The following is a 27994-nucleotide window of genomic DNA, read 5'->3' as shown; positions in this document are numbered from 1 at the left end:
GCAAGTGATATAACAAAATAAAGATAGACCCTTTATCTACCAAGTGCTCATAAAAAGCTCATCCTTTGCATTGACAGAGAAAATGCATTTCTGAGAAGGAAACCTAAAGGCAATTCCAGCATTCCTATATTTGTGGTTGTGTAACTTTGTAATCTATTTCTTGAAGACTATTGGTAGAGATAGCATTACTTAAAGAATAAAAATCAGAATGTTCCCCCCCCCCAATGATGGTCTCCTTTATTATAAAACTATGGGTGCATAAGGTTCTACTGTATCCCTAAGAAGGCTTGAAATGGCACATGAGTTCTTCCTGAAGAAAAATCATTGATAAGGCAGGCAGGGGAAATGTTTCCTGCGTACACTCTGACATCTACTTGTTAATAAGTATTGATGAACTCCTTCTGAGTAACACTGGGAGGCAAATGAAACACCTTTAATAATAAGTGGAGTTTGTCCCTGCTTGTTCGGCCTCCTCCTCTTCTCTACCTCCACAATTCCCGTCCTTATTTCTAATCTGCAAACAGGATGGCTTTGAGTAGTGACTAATTTTAACTGAGTGCCAAGGATCAGCATCTGCTTCTTATTTTCTCTGCACCCTAAGAAGATGTTCTGCTGATATCTTGGAGCTACATAGACCAGAAAAATATCCTTTGTCTTAAAAATATTTGAACCCTTTTTTAGCTGGACCACAGCAGGTATTTTTGAGGTAGCCTAGGGTTCTTACACAAAACTGTGCATGGATTTTGGCCAGTGTGTTAGGAATCATTTTCCCTTCCTTAGCTGTATGGTCATTTGAATCTGTTAAGGATTGGAGTATGCTGATTGTTAAATAGTGGGTTCTTGGGTGCAGGAATAACGATGCGAGGCTGAGTACAGGATAACTCATACTTTTATTTCTTGCTGGAACTGTACTGAAGCAAGGGCTACAACCAGCTGCAATATACAGTCTAGCCCCTAGGCAGCAGCCACTAGGTTTGAACCAACCATTGCTGCCTGGGGCTAGCCAATTGCAGGACAGGAGACAGTTAGTCTGGGTTGCTGGAGAGCCGTTAGCTGCTTCAGCAACCCACATGGTGTAACACAAGAACCCAGTACATAACCCTTATATTAATATAATACATTCCTAAGTTTGAGAAACAGAGGGAGGGTATAAAATGTTGCTGTCATGGTTCTGACAGATGGAACTCTTCAAAGAACTTTGAGACATTGTTTACCTTAAAGAATCTTTTTTCGAGTAGCATAACATCGGCACTAACATAATCGAAGCCAAAAACTGAGTTCCCCTCCTCTGAGCACATAGTATCAAAACACAATTCCCTCCTCCAATTAACAGTCATAAATCACATTCCCCAATTAATTTGAATTGCGGGCTTCCCCTCCAGCTCTCCAGCCCACCAATTCTTTATCATCTCTTATTTCAACAACCTTGGTTCTCATGAAAGGTTCAGTGTTATTATGTCTAGCTGGACTCTCATGCACATTTCCCCCCCTCCCCAGCATCATCTAACTCTAAAAGCGAAAAGGAGAAAATGGCCACATCTCTATTTGTTGTCAGTGCAAAAACATCTGATGTTAGCAGCGTTGACAATTGTACATTTCTGCAGGATAGGCCAATTGAGTAATCTGATATATCCATGCAATTTTCATGGCCAAAGGGGTGATGGGAGGTGGTGAAGAGGAAGCATGTCAGAAAATAAGCATGTTTCTCAGCCACAGATGATTGTCCTCTCTTGGTCAATAGGGGTGACATATTGTATTTACATGCTACAGTATCCATAATCTGCATTCTCTTGAGCTGCTAAAGAAATGGGAATAATAAATTCTCTACATAAATAACAACACATTATTTCTTGAATGAATTTACCTTGGAATTTAAAACATCCCACAACAAACAAAATATAAAATAGAATTTGCAATATTTTATTTCTTAAGGTTTATTTATATAGTGTTATCCAGAAGATGGTAGAGGACAGGAAGGCCTGGAGGAATGTTGTCCATAGGGTCGCGATGGGTCAGACACAACTTCGCAGCTAACAACAACAACATGCATAAAATATGAATATTCATGAAAACATACTCATAAATATAGGCAGTGCTTTTTTTCTAAAAAAAAAAAGGTGCCGGAATTCAGAGGTGCTATCACTGGGAGCAATGCTGGTGTCTGTAAGAACCCCCTATTGCTACGGCATCACCGCCTCTCCTTTGCACCCCTGCCCCTGTGGCTTGGAGCCACAGGCCGTGGGGATTCCCCTCCACACAGCCGCCATGGGGATTCCCCTCCCTGCAGTTGCCACACTGCAGCCCATGCTGAGCCCCCACCCGGAGCTGCTCCAAACCCCAACCCAGAGCTGTGTTCCTCGTGGCAGTGGTCTCCGGCGCTGAACAGTTGACAGCCTCCAGCACCATCCCTGACACCAGCTGAAGACACCCCAGCCACGGAGTGCTGCGTCAGGCCACCAAGCGTCTCCAGCGCCAAACAGCTGATGGTCTCTAGCCCTGGCACTCGTTCACTTACTGCCCCATCGCTTCCAAACAAAGTAAGTGAGCAAACAAGTGGCATTTGGAAGCATTTAGAAGCGACGGGGCAGTGAGTGAGTGAATGAGCAAATGGCATTTGGAAGCATTTGGAAACATTTAGAAGCAACGGGGCAGTAAGTGAGTGTGTGAACAAGCAAATGGTGTTTGTAGAGGTATGCTTGTTCAGAAAAAGTGAAAACATTAATTATTTTTTATAAAAAGTTGGAATTGTAATTGAGCTGATATAACACGATATAGCAGGGTTGATAAAGCAGTGTAAATTGATTATATAATTGAAGAGAAGCTGAACATTTCTTGCCAGAGTTGTTATCAGGCTTAATACACAGAAGTGCATACACACCCACAACTACAGGTATGTGCATGTATGTGTGGCCATGAATGGTTCCAGCATTTTCAAAATAGAAGATATTATGGGAAAAGTGAGTGAGTGTGAGAGAGAAAGAGATGAGATTCTTAACTGAAATGTACAAAGAATATGGAAGATCTATGCAAGGACTTAATGTGGTTTTGGGAACACTTTCTGATAATTTCTCCCCTCTTCATCCGCATAAATTTATTTGGGATTCATCTTTTCTTTGATGTAAAACGCTACTCCTCTTTTCTTTTGAGATGCCAATGCAAAGTAAAGTTTGCCAATTTTGGGTTGCTCTAACATTTTAAAATGTTGCCTCTTAATATGTATTTCTTGAAGGCAAATTATGTCCATTTTTAATTTTGGTAGATGTGTAAAAAATTTTCTCCTTTTTCAGGGGTACTTTAAGCTGTTAATATTTATTGATAAAATCCCAGTCTCCTACATCCCTTTCAATTATATCTAGTTCTTAATCTTCTAGACGATCTTATCTGTCTCTGATCTCTTGGTCTTGCGCCTTCTTCTGGGTACGAGTATGTAGTTTTATTTTCTTTAGTTTTGTTAAGGATTTGTTGTGCAGAGGTCTCCTTGTGGTACCAAAGAGTTGCACAGACAAGGAAGGGTACTGAGAGCAGTAAGAGTCACACAGTAAACACAAGAGTACACTGAGTTGTAAAAGCAAAAAGTAGTTTACTTTTGAGGTGGTGTAAAAACAAAAATGCAGAGTCAAAAATAAACAGTCCAAGTAGCAATCCAAAATACAAAGTCTTCTTACTGGTCCAGAGGTCAATACACAGTTCAGGTAACAGAGCAAAAAACATTAATAGTAGAGAGCAGTGAATTCAGAGAGAGAAAGAAGCTACGTGACTAGCTCCCTCTTATGGCCATGAGAACACTTACACACCCATTGGCCAATTAACATCTTAAAGACATAACATTATGGTTAATATATTTTCAACCCAACATTGTAGGCTAACACCATATGCCTAACAAGTTTGTTCCTCCACTCTTTGTTCAACTGCACCTTTAGCTGGCATTTCCTCTCCTCAAGAAGCCTGCCTTGGACACAGCTGTATTGAACAACTTTCGTCCAGTCTCCAACCTTCGCTTTCTTGCGAAGGTTGTTGAGAGTGTGGTGGCGCATCAGCTCCCTCTGGTCCTGGATGAAGCGGATTATCTGGACCCTTACCAATCGGGTTTCAGGCCCGGGCACAGTACGGAGACGGCATTGGTCGCTCTGGTGAATGATCTCTGGAGGGCTCGGGACAGGGGATATTCCTCTGTCCTAGTCCTATTAGACCTCTTGGCGGCTTTCGATACCATCGACCATGGTATCCTGCTGCGGCGTCTCAGGGGACTGGGAGTGGGAGGCACGGTCTTTCAGTGGTTCTCCTCCTATCTCCTGGGACGCTCGCAGTCGGTGTTGGCAGGGGGGCAGAGGTCGACCCCTAGGACTCTCGCTTGTGGAGTTCCTCAGGGGTCGGTCCTATCGCCTCTCCTGTTCAACATCTATATGAAACCGCTGGGTGAGATCATTCGTGGTTTTGGAGTTGGGTATCATCAATATGCTGATGATACCCAACTTTTTATTTCGACCCCAAACCACCCCAGTGATGCCCTCGCTGTGATGTCCCGTTGCCTGGAGGCGGTTCGGGTCTGGATGGGGAGGAACAGACTTCAACTCAACCCTGACAAGACTGAGTGGCTGTACATTCCGGCATCCCGGGACACCTGGGATGTTCCATCTCTTTCTATGGGGGGTGAGTTTTTACCCCCTGTGGATAGGGCTCGCAACTTGGGAGTCCTCCTAGATTCACGACTCACTTTGGAGGATCATATAGTGGCCGTGACTAGGGGGGCTTTTGCCCAGGTTCGCCTGGTGTGCCAGTTGCGGCCCTATCTGGACCGGGAGGCCTTATGTATGGTCACTCATGCGCTCGTGACCTCTCGCCTAGACTACTGTAATGCTCTCTACATGGGGCTTCCCTTGAAGACTACTCGGAGGCTCCAACTGGTACAGAATGCAGCCGCGAGAGTTGTCTTGGGAGTTTCCCGGTACTCCCATGTTACACCTTTGCTCCGTGAGCTGCATTGGTTACCAGTTGTCTTCCGGGTAAGGTTCAAGGTTTTGGTTATTATCTTTAAGTCCCTACATGGCATGGGTCCGCGATACCTCGAGGACCACCTGCTGCCGGCGTCGACTCCCCTCCGCCCTGTGCGTGCCCACAGAGAGGGCCTCCTCAGGGTGCCTCCGGTCAAGGAATGTCGACTGGTGGCCCCCAGGGGGAGGGCCTTCTCTGTGGGTGCTCCGGCATTATGGAACCAACTGCCGGTTGAGCTCCGGACGGCGTCGGACCTCCGATCCTTCCGTCGCGGGTTGAAGACCCATTTATTTGAACTAGCGGGTCTGGCCTGATGGGGGTTTATGGGTTTTTTATAGGCTTGTTATTATTTTATCATTCTTGTTTTAATTGGGCATTGGTTTAATTTTCTTTTAATTTTTGTATAGTTATTTATATCTGCCCTGTGAACCGCCCTGAGTCCCTTAGGGAGAAGGGCGGTATAGAAATCTCAATAAATTAAAAAATTAAAATTAAATTAAATTAATACTACAATTATGCTTTCACACTACCAGAATAAAATAAATAAATATTTTACTCAGATTAGTAAATAAGTCTTTTAAAAAACAATAGCTGAGTTAACAGCCCTCTTGGCAACCAATTTACAAGCCAGAAATGCTGTTGTTGCATGCATTACTTCTGGATTTAAAGAGTACAGAGACTTGTGAACCACTTTTACTCATCCTGGGTATTAGTTGGGAATAAGGTATCATCCAGGGTATTAGACATCTTTAGTCTCCTGGGTATTAGTAGGGAGAGTTATGAACCACTTTTAGCCACCTTTTAAAAGTACATAATCAGTAAAGTTATAACCATAAAGTAATAAAGGAAAGTTGTGTCTGTGAAGGATGATTTTATAAAGCAGTTCTAAATAGAAACTTAAATGATCACTGAAAGATAATAATAATAATAATAATAATAATAATAATAATAATAATAATAATAATAATAATAATAATAATAATAATAATAATAATAATAATTGGAAGGGACCTTGGAGGTCATCTAGTCCAAGTACCAGCTCAGGCAGGAAACCCTATACCATTTCAGACAAATGGCTGTCCCAAAGAAACATGTGAAAGTAGCCTGAATTTTCTAGACAAGCTACTGGCTTCCAGTGGTTAAGCTAGATTTTCCAAAAAACTGATCTACCCTTGCTTCTCCTCTTCTACATTGTGACAATGTTAGATTGTGTGTTGATTTTCTGGCCTGGATGATCTGAATTCATCCAGCATCTTTTGATGTTATGTGTTAAGAGGTAGATGACTTTAATCCCATATTTTTTGATCATGCCATAAGGGAGATTTTCTTAAAGTCAGAGTATAACCAATAGAACAATATTTTGCTCTGAGAAATCAATTTTTGAGGAGCTTTCACAAGACAAGGATGTAAACCTTACATGCTGATGCAACGTGACTCTGAATTAAGCAACTGGACTCTGGACTGGGTCTAGGTAACTTTCATAAACTTGTCCTGTGCCAGACCAAGCACACACAAGTAGAGGTGACTGTAGAGAGGTGGTTGCAAATTTCACTGATAAGTTTTATGAAGTAAATAAAAAGGGAAATATGAATACGAATGCACACACAGAGAATGAGAGAAAGAGAGAGAGAGAGAGAGAGAGAGAGAGAGAGAGAGAGAGAGAGAGAGAGAGAGAGAGAGAGAGAGAGAGAGAGAGAGAAATCAAATTCCCCAATCTTTAGTAAGCTTGTCTTAAAGGACTTCCAATCTGAAAGAGAGAGCACAAGAGCATCCAAATGAAGTCCAAATATTGTTCTAGAAGGTTTGTCAGATGGCCTAGGTCCAGAGTCAAAATCATGGGATTTCAAGTGAGAACTTAAGGCACAGGGAGTCTGAGTTAAGGGACAGTTGTTACCAACATTTGCTTTCACCCAGGCATTAGAATGCTACAGGATATTTACAAATGGTAATCCTTAGTTGTCTAGAGCTTGCATTAGAATTTTATATTTGTTTCTCTAAGTAACTGTCACTGAAATCACTTAAGTACATATGTAGGATTGTAGTATCATTAATACTGGCTGCCAATAAAGAAAATGACAACAATTGTGTTCTGTCTTTGGCTCTGTAACTCCCAAACAGGGAAACATGGGTTTTCTTTCAGAAACAAGACAGCTTCCAGAAGGGGGAAAATGATAAAATATGGAGGATTGAGCAGTCATTTTGACCACAACATTACAACAGAAGCTTGAAGAGATGTAGCAACTTTCCTTATGAAGCCAATTCCAACATGCAATCTAGAAACATGAAAAGGGTAAACAATGTGAAGGGTTATTGGAATGTGGATTTCATGAAGGGAATTTATTCTGCTCATTCATTGCACGAATAAAAGAAACCCAGCACAAAAGATTTGGAAAGTTAGCTAAAAAATTACTCTAAAACAATTGTAGATACCACAAAGGTGTTTTTTTTGTAAGTGTGATATAATGCATTTATGGCAAATGAATGGCATGAATATGTTCTCCTAAATTTTGTGTGCAACTCACTTGGAAGTGGCTATTCTTTGAAATGTTCTTTTCATGGCATTTCTAACTTCTTTGTTCCTTAAACTATATATCATTGGGTTGAGCATAGGAATGATCACAGCATAAAAGACAGATACGATCTTGTCTTGCTCCAAGGAATAGCTGGAGCTGGGCCGCAGGTACATGAAAAGAAGAGTCCCATAGAAAGTGCAGACAACAATCAGGTGGGAAGAGCAGGTAGAGAATGCTTTGTAAATACTTTCAAGTGAACGCATTTGGAGGACTGTGACAATAATACAGCAATAGGAGATTACCACTAGGGATGTAGTTGCAACCTCATTAAATCCTACAAAAGCAAAGAGCAGAATCTGAACGAGCTGGATGTCAGAACAATAAAGATGAGTCACAGGAGGTCCATCACAGAAGAAATGGTTGATAATGTTGGAATTACAGCATGTTAGTCTTAAACGAAATCCCACTTGTATGGATGAATTCAGAAGTCCAGCTATATAGCAGAACACCACTAATGGAATGCAGACAGTTCTGGACATGATGATGGTATACTTCAATAGGTTGCAGATGGCCACATATCGGTCATATGCCATCACAGCCACAAGGTAGCATTCAGTAGTTGCAAAACAGCAATAAAAGTATTGTTGTAAGAAACATCCTGTTGTGACTCAGGGCCAGCCTGTGGGTCCGACAGCCGGCTCCGATGTATCGGATGACTCAGATGAGGGGGAGGAGGGAAACGAACCGGCTGATGATGGTTTGGAGGCTTTGCAGAGTCCTCAGCCGGGGACCTCTTCTCAGCTGCGTGAGCCCGAGAGTGCGGAGGAAGATGACCCACAGCTGGCCCTGTTCAAGGACGCCCGACGCAGGAGGCAGTCGAGCAGGAACAAACAAAGAAAGGCTGCGGGACTCCTCGGGAGGAGGCACAGGGAGACCACGCCCTGAGCTCTCTATAAAAGGAGTGTTTGGGGAGGGGCTGGTTGCTGAAAGCAACTTTTCCGCTTGAGAAGACAAGCTCTAGTGTTTTTGTTAACTGCGTAATAAATCTTGGCAGATGCCTTTTAGCCTTGGACGCTCTCCAGTCTCTTCTTTCTGAATAGGGGTTTGCCTAATTACAAGGCCAGAAGAGGGCTGACTCAGAACAGTTTGCTTTCAGCCACCCACCCCTTATTACTACGATGGAGCAGCTTCTTGCCGAGAATGCCCAGCTCACCCAGCAACTCACTTTGCTGGCAGCTCAGGTGGCTCAACTGCAAGCTCAGGTACATGCTGCACCCCCACCCAGGAGGAAATGTCAGATAGCTATGCCGGATAAATTTGCTGGTAATCCAGAACTGTTTCCTGCCTTCCTGGGACAATGCCAGCTTTTTATCAGCGTGAGAGCAGCTGATTTCCCCACTGACCGAGATAAGGTGGGATTCGTGTTGAGCCTTCTGTCGGGAGATGCAGCTCGTTGGGGCACGCCTCTGTTGGCACAGCCTAGCCCTTTGTTGGATAACTTTGGGGGGTTTTGTGACAATATGCGCCTCATGTACGAGGACCCGATTAAGGCGCAGACTGCCACCCGACGCCTGAAAGCTTTGAGGCAGGGTCAGCGCCCTCTACAGGCCTATATCAGCGATTTCCGGCTGCTTAGCCAGGATTCCGCCTGGAATGAGGCTGCGCTCGTGGATGCCTTTCAGGATGGCTTGTCAGAGGAGATGTTGGATGAGCTGGCCCGCGTGGACATTCCCTCAGATCAGAATGGGCTGATCCATCTTTGTCTGCGGATCGATGCCCGGCTGCAGCAGCGAAAGAGTCGCCGTGCCACCCCTCAGACCCCTGCCGCCCCTGTTGTGCGTGAGCCCCCAGTCCAGAGGGTGGAGCCAATGGAGCTGGGTGCCGCCAGGTCCCGTATATCGGTGACGGAAATGGACAGACGACGATCGGAGGGGTTGTGTTTTTACTGTGGGGACCCTGGACATTTGGCTGCTTCTTGTCCAAAGAAGCGTCAGCGGGCATCAGTGACCAAGCCGGCCCCGAGAAAGTCCCCTGCTTTGCTGTCGGGAAACGGCCCGAGCCCGATCTAGACGGTGTGATAGATCGGACGACCCACCACGACCACGCCGAGCGACGCCATTCCGATGGTGCCTGTGAACCTCCACGGCATTTGATTTTGGAGGCACGACTGATCCTTCCTGGCAAGCCAGAGGGGATTCCGGTCCATGCCTTAATTGACTCTGGGGCTACCACTAACTTTATGGACTCGGCCTTCGTGGCCAAATGGGCTGTTCCTCAGTGTCCGGTGGATCCGCCCATGCTAGTGGAGACTATTGATGGTCGAGTGCTCCTGTCCGGGCCTATTACGGCCGCCACGCAACCAGTGAGTATGGCTATCAGTTCCCATGTGGAGGCCATTCAGTTCTACATCACTTCGGATCTGCACTTCCCCGTGGTCCTGGGACTGGCGTGGCTCCGGGCGCATGATCCACAGATCTATTGGTCTCAGAACTTGGTCACCTTCCCAAGTTTGCAGTGCGTGGACCACACCCGCCATATCTGTGCCGGCCAGGTGGAGGGCTCCTCAGGAGTTTCTTTGCCTCCCGAACTGTCCGACTTTGCTGATGTGTTCAGCGAGTCAGAGGCGGACCAATTACCCCCGCACAGACCCTATGACTGTTCCATTGATCTAGTTCCTGATGCGCCTCTCCCAGTGGGGCGTTTGTATTCCATGTCGGAGCCCGAGTTGGCTGCATTGCGGGACTTCTTGACAAAGAATTTGGCTCGTGGTTTCATCCGGCCCTCGTCCTCGCCAGTGTCTGCGCCCGTGCTCTTCGTCAAAAAGAAGTCGGGCGAGTTACGGCTCTGCTGTGACTACCGGAAACTCAACGCCATCACGGTGCATAACCGCTACCCGCTGCCCCTCATCCCCGAGCTCTTGGACCGACTCCGGGAGGCTAAGATCTTCACGAAACTGGACCTGCGTGGAGCTTACAACCTCGTCAGGGTTCGGCCGGGTGATGAGTGGAAGACGGCGTTTGGTACTCGCTATGGACATTTCGAGTACACGGTGATGCCGTTTGGCCTGACCAACGCCCCCGCTGTGTTTCAGCATTTTATGAACGACATCTTTCGAGATCTGTTGGACCAGTTTGTCGTGATTTACCTGGACGACATCCTGATTTACTCCCCGTCGCGTGAAGCGCATCATCAGCATCTCCGTCAGGTCCTGCAGCGCCTCCGGAAACATCGGCTGTTTGCCAAGTTGGAGAAGTGCCAGTTTTACCAGGTGACCATTGATTTCTTGGGTCACCGCATTTCTCCTGAGGGCATCGCCATGGAACCGAGTAAAGTTGAGTCGTTGCAGAGTTGGCAACCCCCACGTCGCGTGAAGGATGTTCAGCGACTTCTTGGATTTGCCAACTACTATCGAACATTCATTCCTGGCTTTGCTGCCTTGACAGCCCCCCTTACCCGGCTCCTGCAGAAGAAGACTCGGTTCCAGTGGAACGCCCCCGAACAACAGGCGTTCCAAGCTTTGAAGGACGCCTTCATCAAGGAGCCCATCTTGAAGCATCCTGACCCGCAACGGCCGTTTGTCGTGGAGGCGGACGCCTCCGACATTGCCATTGGGGCCGTGTTACTCCAGGCAGCGACGCCCAATGGTACCCTTTTCCCTTGCGCGTATCAATCTCGGAAATTGAACCCCTCGGAGCGCAACTATACCATCTGGGAGAAGGAGCTGCTGGCCACCAAGGCAGCGTTCGAGGCTTGGAGGCATCATCTGGAGGGGGTGCGGCATCAAATCGAGGTCCGGACGGACCACAAGAATCTGGAAAGCCTGCAGACCGCTCGGAATTTGAACCAACGCCAGATCCGGTGGTCCCTCTTCTTTGCGAGGTTTGACTTCCGGGTGCGGTACATACCAAGCGGGCACAACCAGAGAGCGGATGCTCTGTCCAGGAAGCCCGAGTACACCCGAGTGGAAGACAAGCTTCCGCCCAGGACAGTGATCCCCGTCGAGTCTTTTGCTGCGGTGCGGGAGCCGGTGGATATACAGGCTCGGATCCGGGAGGCGCAGCAGCAGGAGGCGTGGGTGGCTCAGCGGAAGGAAGAGGTGGGGCCAGATTCGCCTTGGTCGGTCACGGATGGACTCCTGTATTATCGTGACCGGCTCTATGTTCCAGGAGGGCCACTCAGGGGACTCGTCCTCAGCCAATGTCATGATAACCCGGCTGCGGGGCATTTTGGCCTGTTCAAGACTCTGAACCTGGTCTCCCGTACCTTCTGGTGGCCCCGAGTCTGACACGATGTCCAGTCTTATGTCACCTCCTGCGTCCCATGCAGGCAGGCCAAGTCAGCGACAGGGGCCCCGCCTGGTTTACTGCAGCCTTTGCCAACGCCCAAGAGACCCTGGGGGGCTGTGTCCATGGACTTTCTGACGGATCTACCCCCATCCTCCAGCTTCACGACAGTGTTTGTGGTGGTGGACATGTTGACCAAGATGGCGCACTTCATCCCCTGTCGCGGCTTACCGTCAGCTCGCGCCACTAGTCGCATGTTCATCCAACAGGTGTTCCGGCTGCACGGCCTTCCCGATAGGGTCGTCTCCGATAGGGGGGCCCAGTTTACAGCCCGCTTCTGGCAGGAGTTGATGCGGGCGTTGGACATTAAGGTTTGCCTCTCGTCCGCGCATCATCCTCAGACCGACGGGGGTACCGAGAAGGTCATCGGCATCTTAGAGCAGTATCTGCGCTGCTATGTTAACCTGCAGCAGGACAATTGGGTGGACTATTTGGCCATAGCCGAGTTTGCCTTTAACAACTCGCAGCACACCTCCACGCAGATGACACCGTTCTTGGCCAACGTGGGTTATCACCCCCGGTTTTTCCCCCTTTCTCCCGTGGACTCACCGGAGCCGGCAGCGAACGAATTCATGGCGGAATTACAGGCGATCCATCGGTTGGTGCGACGGCAGCTGGAGAAGGCCAAGGCCGACTACAAGAGGTTCGCCGATCGGTCGAGAAGGGATACGCCTCCATTATCGGTGGGGGATCGGGTCTGGCTGTCCACCAGGAACCTACCATCTACTCGGCCGGCGAGGAAGCTGGACCACCGTTACCTTGGACCGTTCCCAGTCGAGGCCGTCATCAACCCGGTCGCCTATCGTTTAACTCTGCCACGTTCCCTGTGCGTGCACCCCGTCTTCCATCGGTCCTTGTTGATCCCCGAACAACCGGCTTGTCCACTTCGCCAAGCGGAACCTCCCCCATCAGGACCTGGTGATGGCGACAGCACCCCCGAGTACGAGGTCGCCAGCATCAGGGATTCCCGCTGGCTGAAAGGTCGCTTCCAGTACCTGATCGAGTGGAAAGGGTACGGGCCGGAGGACTTCACATGGGAAGACGCGACCGCCGTTCATGCCCCTGCGTTGGTGACTGCTTTTCACGAACAGTTCCCATCCCTACCGCATCCGGATCGGCAGACCCGGGGGAAGGGCCCTGCGGTGCGGGATAGTGTTGTGACTCAGGGCCAGCCAGTGGGTCCGACAGCCGGCTCCGATGTATCGGATGACTCAGATGAGGGGGAGGAGGGAAACGAACCGGCTGATGATGGTTTGGAGGCTTTGCAGAGTCCTCAGCCGGGGACCTCTTCTCAGCTGCGTGAGCCCGAGAGTGCGGAGGAAGATGACCCACAGCTGGCCCTGTTCAAGGACGCCCGACGCAGGAGGCAGTCGAGCAGGAACAAACAAAGAAAGGCTGCGGGACTCCTCGGGAGGAGGCACAGGGAGACCACGCCCTGAGCTCTCTATAAAAGGAGTGTTTGGGGAGGGGCTGGTTGCTGAAAGCAACTTTTCCACTTGAGAAGACAAGCTCTAGTGTTTTTGTTAACTGCGTAATAAATCTTGGCAGATGCCTTTTAGCCTTGGATGCTCTCCAGTCTCTTCTTTCTGAATAGGGGTTTGCCTAATTACAAGGCCAGAAGAGGGCTGACTCAGAACACATCCAGTGTATGAGATAACTTTCTTCTGTACCAGGAAATTCATCAGCATCTTTGGGGTGACAGCAGATGAATAGCAAAGGTCTAAGAAGGATAAGTTGCTCAGAAGGAAATACATAGGGGTTTGAAGGTGAGAATCATTTTTCGCAACCACAATGATCCCAATATTCCCCAAAATAGTGATAACATAAATCAGTAAAAATATCACAAAGAGCACATGCTGTAGGGTTACATGATCCGTGAATCCTAGAAGAATAAACTCTTTCACCTCAGTGCAGTTTCCTTCAGTCATCTCACTGGTTTAGTTGATTCTTCATTGAAAGAGAAAAATCACACAAAAATAAGTTCTAAATCTGAAGGGAATTTTCTCATGGGGGTCAAAAATTAAGTTTAGATGCCAGGAAATTGATGTCAGCTCCAAAAAATTTTGCATTCAATATATTTCATCTTTCTGTTAAAGGAAACTTAATTATATATCAATTAAACATTATCTTTAAACAGTTTGGCAGAAGCCAATTTGATAAAAACATCAGCTGCAATACTGTATTTTAGAGGACACTGACATGTTTTGAACAGTGGCGGGGATAAGGAATTTATTTATTTATTTATTTATTTATTTAATTTATATACCGCCCTTCTCTCAAGAGACTCAGGGCGGTTAACAGGGCAATACGTAAAAGACAGATACAAAAGTTAAAATTATTAAAACATGATTAAACAATGCCCATAGTACAAATTTAAAATTAAAGTCATAATAACAAACCCACCCCATCCCATCAGGCCAGGCCCGCTTCCTTAAAGAGATGGGTTTTAAGGTCGCGCCGGAAGGAGCGGAGGTCGGGCGCCATCCGGAGCTCTACCGGAAGATGGTTCCATAAGTCCGGTGCACCCACAGAGAACGCTCTCCCCCTGGGGGCCACCAGTTGACATTCTTTGACCGGTGGCACCCTGAGGAGGCTCTCTCTGTGGGAGCGTACTGGGCGGAGGGAAGTTGACGCCGGCTGCAGGTGCTCCCCAAGGTATTCTGAATCCTGAAGAAGCATTGCAAACAAACCTTTTCTGAAATGTAATTACTGGTTCTTTTATAAATGATCTAGAGTAAAAAAAAATATTACTACCATCTTGAAAAATATTTCATCAATACGTTCATCAAATGTATTGAATACATTTTATTTCATTAATACTATAACATTTCAGTAGAGGTTTACCTTTGTTATTATATTCCTAATTTTGACTGATTGTTGTATTTGTCTAAGTAGACACTGAATGCCACATTGGACAAAGAAATAAATGTGCACTTACCTACAAACACTTCAGGAGAAACAAAATGTACTTCTTTGATTCTTTTTAGAATGAGTTAAGTTGGCTTAGAATGAGGACTTCCATCTGAAGAAGTGGCTATGTCTACCAGGAAGGATGGCATTAATTACCTATTTGTATTTAAACCACTGGGATCCATATTCCTGATAGGCTGTGATACAAAGTTAACTTTCCTGTTTACTCTTGGCATGAAAAAGGAGTAATTTCCCTGCCCCAATGCTACACTTTCAAGGAGGAATAGATTTCCTTTGGGAAAAAGAATTTTCTAAGGAGTGTCTGGGGATTTTCTTTTCTCAGACCAGCATCAACAAGAACCATTTTTCTACCATCTCCTTTCAGGCAGCTGGCATTTCTCTCTAATTTTCTAGAATTTTTCAGCATTTTAGGTATTGCAGAAAGTGACCAAGCTGCTAACACAGTTGCATCTTCTGGCACATGTAACATTATTGTTGTTGGGGGAAAAAGAAATTTTTTGTGCTAGCTACTATTGTTGTCAATGCAATTCATAGTAAGATGGCCCTTAAGAAAGCTGCAGGAAAACACTGGATGAAACAGTCATCTGGATTTAGTACAGAAAATTCTGGAGAAGACTGGAGAATTAATTACCGTTGAAACTTACATCATTCAAAAAAGAGACTTACAACCAGTTCTCAAAGTTATTTGATCAAAATTCAGGCACTTGGCAACAAGCTTATATTTATGATGGTTGCAGCACTCCAGGGTCATCTGATTGCCACCTGTGACCTTCTCAGCTGTGCTCTGACAAGCAAAGTCAATGGGGAAAGCTGGTGTTGTGATTCAGCGTCAGCCTGTGGTTCTGGCAGCTGAGTCAGATGATTCTGAAGAGGAGGAGGAGGGGTTTGGAGAGCCTTTGGTGTCAGAGGAAGGGTCTGATGCACTGCAGAACTCTCAGACTGGCCCCTCCCATCTTGTTTCTCCTCAGACTCAGCTGTGTGAGCATGAGGGATTGGAAGAAGACGATCCACAGCTGGCTCTGTTCAGGGACGCTAGGAGCAGGAGGCAATCTAGCAGAATAGAACAGAGGAAAGCAATGAGGCAACTCAGGAGAAGGCAATGAGAAGCCACGCCTTGGGACTGCTGATAAAAGGGGAATGTGTGGGAGGTGCTGGTTGCTGAAGGCAACCGTTTGAAGGTCTTCTGCTAGAGTCCTGGTCTGTTATTCTTGTTTAACTCTTGTTTAACCTTTTTGGTTTAAGTCTTGTTTGAACTTTTTGTTTAACTTTTGTTTGAACTCTTTGTAAATAAATTTGGTTGGGTTTTTTCCAGCCCGTTGAATATAAAAAGGGGTTGTCCCTAACATTCAAATAGGGCCAGTCATAGGCTGGAACAGAACAGTTTGCCTTCAGCCTCCCACCCCTTATTATTATTATGGAGCAGCTACGTGCTGAGAATGCCCAGTTCACCCAACAACTCGCTTTGTTGGCAGCTCAGGTGGCTCAATTACAAGCACAGGTCCATGCTGCACCACCACCACCACCACCCAGGAGAAAATGCCAAGTTGCAATGCCGGATAAATTTAATGGCAATCTAGAGATGTTTCCTGCTTTCCTGGGACAGTGCCAGCTATTTATCAGCATGAGAGCAGCTGATTTCCCCACTGACCGGGATAAGGTGGGGTTTGTGTTAAGCCTTCTCTCTGGTGATGCAGCTCATTGGGGCACACCTCTGCTGGCCCAACCTAGTCCGTTGTTGGACAACTTTGTGGGGTTTTGTAATCATATGTGTCTGATGTATGAGGACCCCATAAAGACGCAGACTGCTACCTGACACCTGAAAGCTCTGAGGCAAGGTTGAAGCCCCTACAGGGCTATATCAGTGATTTTTGGCTGCTTAGCCAGGATTTAGCCTGGAATGAGGCTGCGCTCATGGACGCTTTCCAGGATGGATTGTTGGAGGAGATGTTGGATGAGCTGGTCTGTGTTGATATTCCCTCAGACCTCAATGGGCTGATTCATCTCTGTCTGCGGATTGATGCTCGGCTGCAGCAGCGAAGGAGTCGCCGTGCCACCCCAGAGACCCCTGCAGCCCCTGTTGTGTGTGAGACCCCAGTTCAAAGGGAGGAGCCAATGGAGCTAGGTGCTGCCAGGCTTTGTCTATTGGTGGCAGAAATGAACAGGTGACATTCGGGGGGGTTGTGTTTTTACTGTGGAGACCCTGGGCATTTGGCTGCCTTCTGCCCAAAGAAGCGATGACAGCCATCAGTGACCGAGTCTGCCCTGAGAAATCCCCCTACTCCTCTGTCAGGAAATGCCCCGAGCCTGATCTAAAAAGTGTGTTAGGTCGGGCGTGCCACAACACTGAGTGACGTCTTTCTGATGCTGCCTGTAGACCTCCATGGTATCTGATATTGGAGGCACGTCTGATCCTCCCCGGCAAGCCAATGGGGATTCCAGTCCATGCCTTAATTGACTCTGGGGCCACCAGAAATTTTATGGACTCAGCATTTGTGGCCAAATGGGCTGTTCCCCAGTGCCTGGTGGAACCACCCGTGTTAGTGGAGACTATCGAAGGTCGAGTGCTCCTGTCTGGGCCAATTAAGGCTGCCACGCAACCATTATGTATGGCCATCAGTTCCCATGAGCAGGCCATCCAGTTCTATATCACCTCAGATCTGCATTTCCCCGTGGTCTTGGGACTGGCATGGCTCCAGACGCATGACCCACAGATCTATTGGTCACAGAACTTGGTTACCTTCCCAAGCTTGCAGTGCATGGACCACACCCGCCATATCTGTGCTGGCCAGGTGGAGGGTTCCCCAGGGGTTTCCTTGCCTTCCGAACTGACTGAATTTGCTGATGTGTTCAGTGAGATGGAGGCGGATCAATTACCCCCGTACAGGCCCTATGACTGCCCCATTGATTTAGTTCCTGATGCACCTCTCCCAGTGGGGAGTTTCTACTCCATGTCGGACCCCGAGTTGGTTGCATTGTGGGACTTTCTGGATAAGAATTTGGCTCGGGGTTTCATCTGGCCCTCATCCTCACTAGTGTCTGCACCTGTGCTCTTTGTCAAAAAGAAGTCCGGCAAATTGTAGCTTTGCTGCAATTATAGAAAATTAAACACCATCACAGTGCACAATCGTTACCCGCTGCCCCTCATCCCCGAACTCTTGGACCAACTCTGGGAGGCTAAGAGCTTCACGAAACTGGACCTGCGTGGAGCTTTCAACCTTGTCAGAGTTCAGTCGGGTGATGAGTGGAAGACGGCGTTTGGCACTCAATACGGACATTTTGAATACACAGTGATGCCATTTGGCCTGACCAACGCCCCCGCCGTGTTCCAGCATTTCATGAACGATATTTTCCAGGATTTGTTAGATCACTTTGTTGTGATCTACTTGGATGACATCCTGATCTACTCCCCGTCGCAAGGGGTGCACCATCAACATCTCCGTCAGGTTCTGCAGTGACTCCGAGAACATTGGCTGTATGCCAAATTGGAGAAGTGCCAGTTCTACCAGGTGACCATCAATTTTCTGGGTCACTGCATTTCTCTTGAGGGCATCGCCATGGAGCTGAGAAAGGTTGAGTCTTTGCAGAGTTGGCAACCCCCACATCGTGTGAAGGATGTTCAGTGACTTCTTGGGTTCGCCAACTATTATCGAGCTTTCATCCCTGGGTTTTCTACCCTGACAGCCCCCCTCACTCAGCTCCTTCAGAAGAAAACTCGGTTTCAGTGGGACACTCCAGAACAACGGGCTTTCCAGGCTTTGAAGGAAGCCTTCATGAAGGAGCCCATCTTGAAGCATCCTGACCCGCAATGGCCATTTGTTGTGGAGGCGGATGCCTCCGACATTGCCATTGGGGCAGTGTTACTCCAGGCAATGACGCCTGGCAGTACCCTCTTCCCTTGCACGTACCATTCGCGGAAACTGAATCCGTCGGAGTGCAACTATACTATATTCCCAAACAGAAGACAGGCTTCTGCCTAGGACAGTGCTCCCCATTGAGTCTTTTGCTGTGGTGCAGGAGCTGATAGATATATAGGCTTGGATCTGTGAGGCACAGCAGCAGGATGTGTGAGTGGCTCAGCGGAAGGAGGAGGTGGGGCACGATTCTTCATGGACGGTCACGGATGGACTCTTATTTTATCATGACCGACTCTATGTTCCAGGAGGGCCACTCAGGGGACTCATCCTCAGCCAGTGTCACGATAACCCGGTGGCGGGGCATTTTGGCCTGTTCAAGACCCTGAACTTGGTCTCCCATACCTTCTGGTGGCCCCAAGTCCAACATGACATCCAGGCCTCTGTTTAGATGCACTGCATGCAGGACTTTGAATGTGTGGTTGCAGCTGCCATCTTGAATTTTTTACATATTTCTCTATGTATAGTATATATAGTATAGATAGTATTTATTAAATTTTCTGAAAACGTTTATAATGGTTGTTTTGATATTGTTACTAGAATATCGCATATACATATGGCTACCTGATGTACTTATTCAGTATTAATTTCAATAGAGCAACAATGCACCATTATGTGTTCACACTACCAGAAAAGATGGAAGATGTGTTGGAGATTTTAAACTATCCCAATTGAACATTTTTTTATTCTTATGACTGTTAATAATGAAAGAACTCTGTACTCTTTGTATCGGGTTGATTAAGGGGAGATTCTGCAGCCTGAGAATGATCAGACTGATCTTGTGTATGCGTGAGATGTTGCTTTTAACAAGTATGGTTTGAGTACCACAGAGTTTGACAAATCTGCTTAATAGAAAGGATTTCTAAAGTTTTAATATTTTCTTAATAGTTCACGGATGTTATACGTATGTATCTGAGACATGTGCATGTATTGAAATATTTTCATTTATGTAGTTCTATCTTATTCCCCTCTTGATGATCTTGTTAAGGGCAGTTCCCTCAGGCAAAATATACCCAAGAAATCAATCAGTCTCTCCCTGATCTATTTTGGCAGAGACATATCTAAAAATGCTCTCTGGCTTCATATACACTAAAGCAGGGGTGTCAAACTCAATTTCATTGAGGGCTGCATCAGGGTTGTGGTTGACCTTGAGGGGGCAGGGGGGCATAGCAGGGGTGGGTGTGGCCAGCTCAACATCGCTCGTGTTGGGGGGTGACTATGGTGGCCCAGGCAGGGCTGTGGGGATCCATTGTCTCCAGCCAAGGAAGGTAAGACCAGGGCAAGCACCATGCCCTTGCCCACCAGAGGGGCCTTGCTGTCCCTCTCAGGCCATGTGGAGGACCCCCTGTGATACAGGCTGCCTGGAGCCCTGGGCAGTGGAGGGCAAGAGCCCAGTCCAGCCTTTCCCAAGGGAGCACCCAGCTGCGCTTACCTTCTTCTCAAGGCTGCTGCTGATTGACTTGCTCTCCTTGGCCAAGTTGCTCATAGTGTGTGTGGGAGGGCAAAATGTGTGGGTCAGAGGGAGACCCACTCCCTCTCCCCGCGAGGATACCTGGCTTTGTAACCAAAGCATTCTCAGTGATAGGATGGGAGACCACCAAGAAAGGTCAGGAGGAGGGGACCAGGGGATGGCAAAAGGGTTTCAGGGTTGCTCGTGGCCAAGTGCTAAGGCAGGACTTCCCTCAGACCCTCCCTCCTTCTCATTATAATCTCCTTCCTTCCTTCCTTCCTTCCTTCCTTCCTTCCTTCCTTCCTTCCTTCCTTCCTTCCTTCCTTCCCCCCTTTTCTTCTTCTTTTCCCCTCTTCATTCTCTTTTCCTTCTTCTTCCTTCCCCTCTTTCCTTCTTTTGGTTTGCCTTTCCTCTTTCCCTTTCTCCTTTCCTGTCCCTTCTTGGATGCTCAAATGCAAAAGGGGAAACATTCCTCGATGCCTCCTTGCCCTGTGATTAAATGCCACTTTTGCTAGTAGTTTGTGGCCACTTAAAAGACAGAACAAACCAGGCTCAGTTTATCTCATGCTTGCATTTAGTGGGGGCATCCACAGACAACAGTACAGCAAAAGTGTCACAGTGGTGACTGAGATAGTTGATCAGAGCTCCTCTGTTTTTTATGTGCAACAGCTTTAGCATTTAGGAACAGAGGTAAGTTAGTTGCTTTTCTATTAATACATAATTCTTAAAAGGGGTCTTGTGTAGAGACTCTGCCATGGTCTAATTCATACTGGAAATATAGCAAAGGAAAATATTTTTCCCCACTCTGCTTTGTCCTGTTTTCCCCACTGGAAATGCCTGTTTGCACCACACAAGGAGGGGATACTTTCTTAAGAGTTCTCAGTTCAAGAATACCAGTGTTAACTTGGATTGCCAACAAAGTCCTGTCTGTGACAAAACAGAATACAAAATTGCTTTCTCCTTTGAACCCAAGTCTCAATGGATCCAGGATTGAAGCAGAACTGTGTGAACTGGGGCATCTCCAACCATGTTGCCTCTCCTTCCTTCCTTCCTCTTTCCCTCCCTCCCTCATTCACTGCCTCCCTCCTTCTCATTTCCATCTCCTTCCTTCCTTCCTTCACTTCCTAGCATTACATTCCCATCTCCTTCATACCTCTTTCCCTCCTTCACTGCTACCCTCCTCCTCATTTCCATCTCCTTTCTTGCTTCCTTGCTTGCATCCTTCTTCTGTTCCCTGCTTCTCAATAAAACATGAATATTCATAAAATACATTCCTAAAACTGGATTATTGCAACATAGATTCCTTCAGTCAAATTTGATTGTTGGTGTCTCTCTGTGCAGTACATCCAACAAAAATATGGATGTGTTTGCCATTGCTTTCTTGTAGGGCGTTATGTCAACTCTCCAGTCTAGATGACCACCCTGGTTACCATTTTAGGGTATCATAAAACCACTATTCAAATCCATCCTATCTTTCAAAAAAAATGCAAAATCAAGTCGGCATTGTCACCTGTTGCACACTGCATCATACTTTGAAGCCACACTACAGGTCTCTGTATGTGGTGGCCACCAGGAGAACTGGCCAAAGAATAGGTCTATGCAACAGTTGTTAGCTGGCTAAAATGAAAAAGTTACATAAAATTTTTTAACAAATTGTTCTGTGATAAAGCAAAACAATCAATCCTTTATTAAGATGTTTTTTCCCTTTCTGAGTTTTCTAGCCTTCCTTCCTTCCTTCCTTCCTTCCTTCCTTCCTTCCTTCCTTCCTTCCTTCCCTCCAGATTACTCAGAAAATTTATTTCACAAACACAAAAGCTTTGAAAGGTCAGGTAAAGAATAACTCTACAACAATTGTACACTTCTCAAAGGTTTTTTGTAAGTGTAATGTAATGCATTTAGGCAAATGAAGAGCATGAATATGTTCTCCTAAATTTTGTGTGCAACTCACTTGGAAGTGGCTATTCTTTGAAATGTTTTTTTCATGGCATTTCTAACTTCTTTGTTCCTTAAACTATATATGATGGGGTTAAGCATAGGAATTATCACAACATAAAAAACAGATACGATCTTGTCTTGCTCCAAGGAATAGCTGGAGCTGGGCCGCAAGTACATGAAAAGAAGAGTCCCATAGAAAGTGCAGACAACAATCAGGTGGGAAGAGCAAGTGGAGAATGCTTTGTAAATACTTTCAAGTGAACGCATTTGGAGGATTGTGGCAATGATACAGCAATAGGAGATTACCACTATGGATGTGGTGGCAACCTCATTAAATCCTGCAAAAGCAAAGAGAAGAATCTGAACGAGCTGGATGTCAGAACAATAAAGATGAGTCAGAGGAGGTCCATCACAGAAGAAATGGTTGATGAGGTTGGAATGACAGCAGGTTAATCTTAAACGAAATCCCACATGTATGGATGAATTCAGAAATCCAGTTATATAGCACAGTACCACTAATGAAATGCAGACAGTTTTAGACATGATGGTGGTATATTTCAATGGGTTGCAGATGGCCACATATCGGTCATATGCCATCACAGCCAGAAGGTAGCATTCAGTGGTTGCTAAACCTGCATAAAAAAAGAGTTGTAAGCTACAGCCAGTGTACAAGATGACTTTCCTCTCTACCAGGAAATTCACCAGCATTTTGGGGGTGACAACGGAGGAGTAGCAAAGGTCTAAAAAGGATAGGTTGCTCAGAAAGAAATACATGGGGGTTTGAAGGTGAAAATCATTTTTCACAGTCACAATGATCCCAACATTCCCCACAATAGTGATAATATAAATCAGTAAAAATATCACAAAGAGCACATGCTGTAGGGTTACATGATCTGTGAATCCTAGAAGAACAAACTCTTCCACCTCAGTGCAGTTTCCTCCAGTCATCTCATTGGTCTAGTGTATTCCTCACTGAAAGAGAAAATTATGCACAATTAGATCTCAAAATTGAAGGGAACTTTCTTATTGAAATTGAACATTAGGTTTAGATTCCTGGAAATCCATGTCAGATTAGAAATTTTTGCACTGAAAATTTTTTCCCTTTGAAAATCTGTTTTCATTTTTCTAGGTTGGGAAGGACATGACAATGAACTAACAGTAACAGAAACTTGTCTTTTGCTTCTACCCATTTGAAAAACAAATATTGTCGATCAAGTTCTTCAGTAATTTCTGTAATTTCCTATTTTTTTGAGCAGGTCCATTTATTGTGATAGTAATGAAAGAGTTTAACTTGAGGTTTATTTGCAGATTAGTCAAAGAAGCTCTTAAGAATCTGTATGGGAAGACAGTCCTATAGATTATAAGTTCTAATGCTCCCTGTTCCTGAGGAGAATATCTGCACACAAAACAGAAGTTATATGTTGTCAGGTTTGGTGTAGACATTTGTCTGTAGATCTATTAAGTATTCTTAGAAAATAAAACTCTAAAGAGTGAGAGATGGCAGTGGAGATTTGATTGAGATCATGGAAACCATTAATGAATCTGCTACTCCTTGTATGAAGGTGACAACCATGTCCATGTTTTCTCCCTGAAATCCAGTGAAGTTGTTTCAAGTTCTGCTAGAATAGCTGTGATTAATAATGGACTTGGAGAAACAAAAGAAACTGCATCTAATATAGATAAGACAGCACTTCTTAGTCAGACAAAAAGGAATTCAGGAAACAGTGATTCTATCTGTGCTAGGAATTGACATGTTTTGAATAGTGGGAGTGAAATCGTGAAGAAGCATTGCAAACAAACATTTTCTGAAATGTAATCACTGGTTCTTTAATAAAAGATCCAGAGTAAAAAAAATATTACTATCATCTTGAAAATATTTTCTATTGATGAATACAGTTTATTTCACTAACACTATATAAAATTTCAGTAAAGATTTACCTTTATTCCTTATTTTGACTGATTGTTCTATTTGTCTAAGTAGAGATTGAATGCCACATTGGATGAAGAAATAATAATAATAATTATTATTATTAATTTAATTTGTATACCGCCCTTCTCCCGAAGGACTCAGAGCAGTGAACAGGGCAATACATAAAAACAAGATGCAAAAATTAAAAATTATTAAAAAGTAATTAAACAACAGTGCCCGTAATAAATTAATACAGATTAAAAGTTAAGATCCATTTATAAAATCCAACCCCGTCCCATCAGGCCAGGCCAGCTTGTTCAAAGAGATGGGTTTTAAGATCGCGCCGGAAGGTGCACTTACCATGATATCCTACAAACACTTCATGAGAAACAAAATGTACTTCTTTGATTCTTTTCAGAATGAGTTAAGTTGGCTTAGAATGAGGACTTCCACCTGAAGAAGTGGCTATGTCTCCCAGGAAGGATGGCATTAATTACCTACTGTATTTGTATTTACACCACTGGGATCCATATTCCTGATAGGCTGTGATTCAAAGTTAACTTTCCTATTTACTCTTGGCATGAAAGAGGAGTAATTTCTCTGCCCCAGTGCTACATGTTCACGGAGGAACAAATTTCCTTTAGGGAAAAGAATTTTCTAAGAAATGTCTGGGGATTTTCTCTTCTCATACCAGCACCAATCAGATCAGTCAATCAGAATAGAGCTGGAAGGGACCTTGGAGGTCTTCTAGTCCAGTTCCCTGCTCAAGCAGGAGACCCTATACCATTTCAGACAGGTGGCTGTTAAGTCTTTTCTTTAAAATGTCCAGTGATGAAACACCTGCAATTTCTGAAGTCAAGCTATTCCACTAGTTAATTGTCCTCACTGTTAGGATGTTTCTTCTTAGTTCCAGGTTGCTTCTCTCCTTGAAAAGTTTCCATTCATTGTTTCTTGTCCTGCCCTCTGGTGGTTTGGAAAATATGTTGACCCCCTGTTCTTTGTGGCAGCCCCTCAAATACTGGAATACTGCTATCATGTCACCCCTAGTCCTTATTTTCTCTAGCCATACCCAATTCCTGCAATCATTCTTCATATGTTTTAGTCTCCAGGCCTTTGATTATTTTAGTGCTCTTCTCCGAACTTTTTTCAAAGTCTCAACATCTTTTTTGTTGTATCTTTTTTGGTTGCAGAATTCCAAGTGTGGTCTTACTAGGATTTTATAAAGCAGTCCTAATATTTCGTGGGATCTTGATTCTATGCCTCTGTTTATACAACCCAGGATTGTATTAGCTTTTTTGGTTGCTGTCGTACACTGCTGGCTCATATTCAAGTAATCATCCATTAGGACTCCAAGGTCCCTATGCAGTTGCCCTATACCAGGTCTCACCTAATCTGTACTTATACCTTTGGTTTTTCCTGCCTAAACTTTGCTTTTCTCCACATTAAAGTTCATTTTATTGGATAAGGCTTGTTGTTCAAGTTTGTCAAGACCTTTTTTGGATCCTGAGCTTGTCTTCTGGGGTGTTGGCTATTCCTTCTAGTTTAGTGTCATCTGCAAATTTGAAGAGTTCCCCTTCTATTCCCTCATCTAAGTCATTTAAGAAGAGTACTGGGCCTAAGACAGAACTTTGGTGTACCTGAGTACATGCTTCCCTCCGTGTAGATGTAATACCATTAAGGACTACTCATAAAGTATGGCTTGTTAACCAGTACAAATCCATCTGATGGTGATGCTGTCTATCCCACATTTTTCTAGTTTAACAAGAAGTAGGTTGTGGTCTACTTTGTCAAATGCCTTGTTGAAGTCTAAGTATTGCTATGTCCACAAGATTTTGTTGATCTGCTAAGTTAGTCACCTTGTCGAAGAATGAAATAAGATTAGTTTGGCATGATCTGTTTTTAACAAACCCATGCTGGCTTCTAGTTATAAATTTATTTATTTAAATGCAACTAAATAAATAAATAAATTTGTTTATAGATGTTCACAGATCAGGGTTTTTTTATTATTTTTTCCAGTATCTTCCTAGATATTGATGTTAGGCTGATTGGTCTGTAGTTTCCTGGATCTGTTTTTTTTTCTTTTTTTCTTTTTTGAAGATGGAAACCATATCAGCTCTTTTCCAATCCTCTGGTAGTTCCCCAGTGTTCCAAGATTTTTTAAAGATATGATACAATGTTTCTGAGATAACATCTGCCAACTCCTTCAGAACTGTGGGATATAATCCATCAGGTCCCAGTAATTTATATTCATCAAGGTCAGACAGGTATTCTCTTACCATTTTCTTGCTTATTTTAATTTTTATTTCTAGTCTGTCTTTTACAGTTATGTTTTTGGTTTGTTGGGCTATAGTTTCTTTTTGTGTGAAGACTGATGTAAAGAATGAGTTAAGCAAGGGTTTGTTAAAAATTATTTTTCCAGTATCTTCCCAGGTATTGATATTAGGCTGGTTGGTCTGTAGTTTCTTGGGTCTGTTTCCCCCCCTTTTTTGAAGATGGGAACCACTTCTGTGATGACTCCCATAGACAATTCCTCAGATACCTCTGTAGAGGTCAGCTTGGAGGAGGATGAACTGGTTCCTGGCATGTCAGAAGTTGGGTTGATTAATGGCTCTGAACAGTTGTCTGGAAGAAATTTGGCTGAGGCTCCAGCTGGGGAAAGCATGCAGTTGCAGATGGTCAGTGAAGAGGAGGAGGAACTGCCTTCTACACCTGATCCAAGGACATGTAGGGCAGAGAAAAGGCAGGAGTAGAAGAGGTCAGCCAGACTACTCGAGAGGAGAAAGCCTTGTCCTTCTTGCTGGGTTGTGCCAGAAGCTGGCTATTTAGCATGTCAGACAGAGGGAAGCATTGCTAGGAACAATGTGTTTCTTTTCTAGCTGTGTGTGTTCTGGTCATCGTCATCCCTGCCTCACTTTGGATTGACATAGTGTTTGGAATTAAATCATGCCTTGGAAACTTTAGACTTTTCTTGCCTTGTGAGCTCTCTTGTGCATGGATTTAAGTTTGTCTGGTGGATTTGAATTTGTCTGGAGGATTTATTTTGTTTGAGAAACTTTCAAGTGCTTTGTGAACTCTTTGGCCATTGCCCTGTGAACTAACATTGGTCTGCTTGTGGCTGGAATTAATTGGGACAGTTCTGGGTTTTGGTGAAGGGAATTGCTGGGGAATATTAATAAGCTGTGTATGCGAGTGAGCAGGGCAGCCCAACATCAGCTCTTTTCCAATACTCTGGTAGTTCCCCAGTGCTCTAGGATTTTTTTAAAGATATGGTACCAAATATGGTTTCACCAAAGAGAAACTATTTTTCTACCATGTTCTTTCAGGGAGTTGGCATTTCTGTCCAATTGCCTAGAATCTTGGTGCAGTGGTGCAGTGGTTAGTACTGCAAGCGAATTCTGCTGACTGCCGGCTGCCAGCAGTTTGGCAGTTCGATTCTCACCGGCTCAAGGTTGACTCAGCCTTCCATCATTCTGAGGTTGGCAAAGTGAGGACCCAGATTGTTGGGGGCAACAGGCTGACTCTGTAAACTGCTCAAAGAGGGCTGTAAAGTACTATGAAGCGGTATATAAATCTATGTGCTTCTGCTATTGCTATTATTTTAGTCACTGTAGAAAATGACCAGGCTATTCACATAATGGTATAATTTTGCACATGTAAAATTTTTCTTGTTGTTGAAAAAAAGGGAAATACTCTCCTACTGTTACTATTGTTGTCAAGGCAGTTCATAGTAAGATGGCCCTTTAAAAAACTGCTGGGGAAATATTTTTTTTTATCAGGAGAACATTGGATGAAACAATCATCTGGATTCAGTGCAGAGAATTCTAGAGAAGGCTGGAGAATTTCTGAATACTACTGTTGTTAGATTAATTCTGAGGAAGTTAACACTTACTAGTTAAAATGTTGACAATTTCTCCAGAGATTTTTATACTATGACCTGAAACATTCTGACATAAAAAATATATTTCCTGCTACAAGTGTACAAATATGCATATGTGCATTTGTAACTCTTG

At 44.9% G+C, this 27994-nt stretch overlaps 1 protein-coding gene across 1 annotated transcript; it reads right to left on the bottom strand.

The window, feature by feature from the left end:
- Positions 1-7510: 7510 nt before the first annotated feature.
- On the bottom strand, positions 7511-23023 carry LOC310640277 (uncharacterized protein; the record flags this gene model as incomplete). The annotated part of the gene is made up of 5 exons (XM_083362478.1): positions 7511-8163; positions 17810-17864; positions 18685-18819; positions 21294-21414; positions 22089-23023. 5 exons carry the CDS (start codon positions 23021-23023, stop codon positions 7511-7513), a joined length of 1899 nt encoding a protein of 632 aa, XP_083218604.1.
- Positions 23024-27994: the final 4971 nt, after the last annotated feature.

The sequence above is a fragment of the Vipera ursinii genome, assembly GCF_947247035.1.
Source record: "Vipera ursinii genome assembly, chromosome: 1".
Lineage (NCBI taxonomy): Eukaryota > Metazoa > Chordata > Lepidosauria > Squamata > Viperidae > Vipera > Vipera ursinii.
The sequence above is the reverse complement of the archived record's forward strand: the minus strand, read 5'-3'. Positions and strand labels throughout refer to the sequence as shown.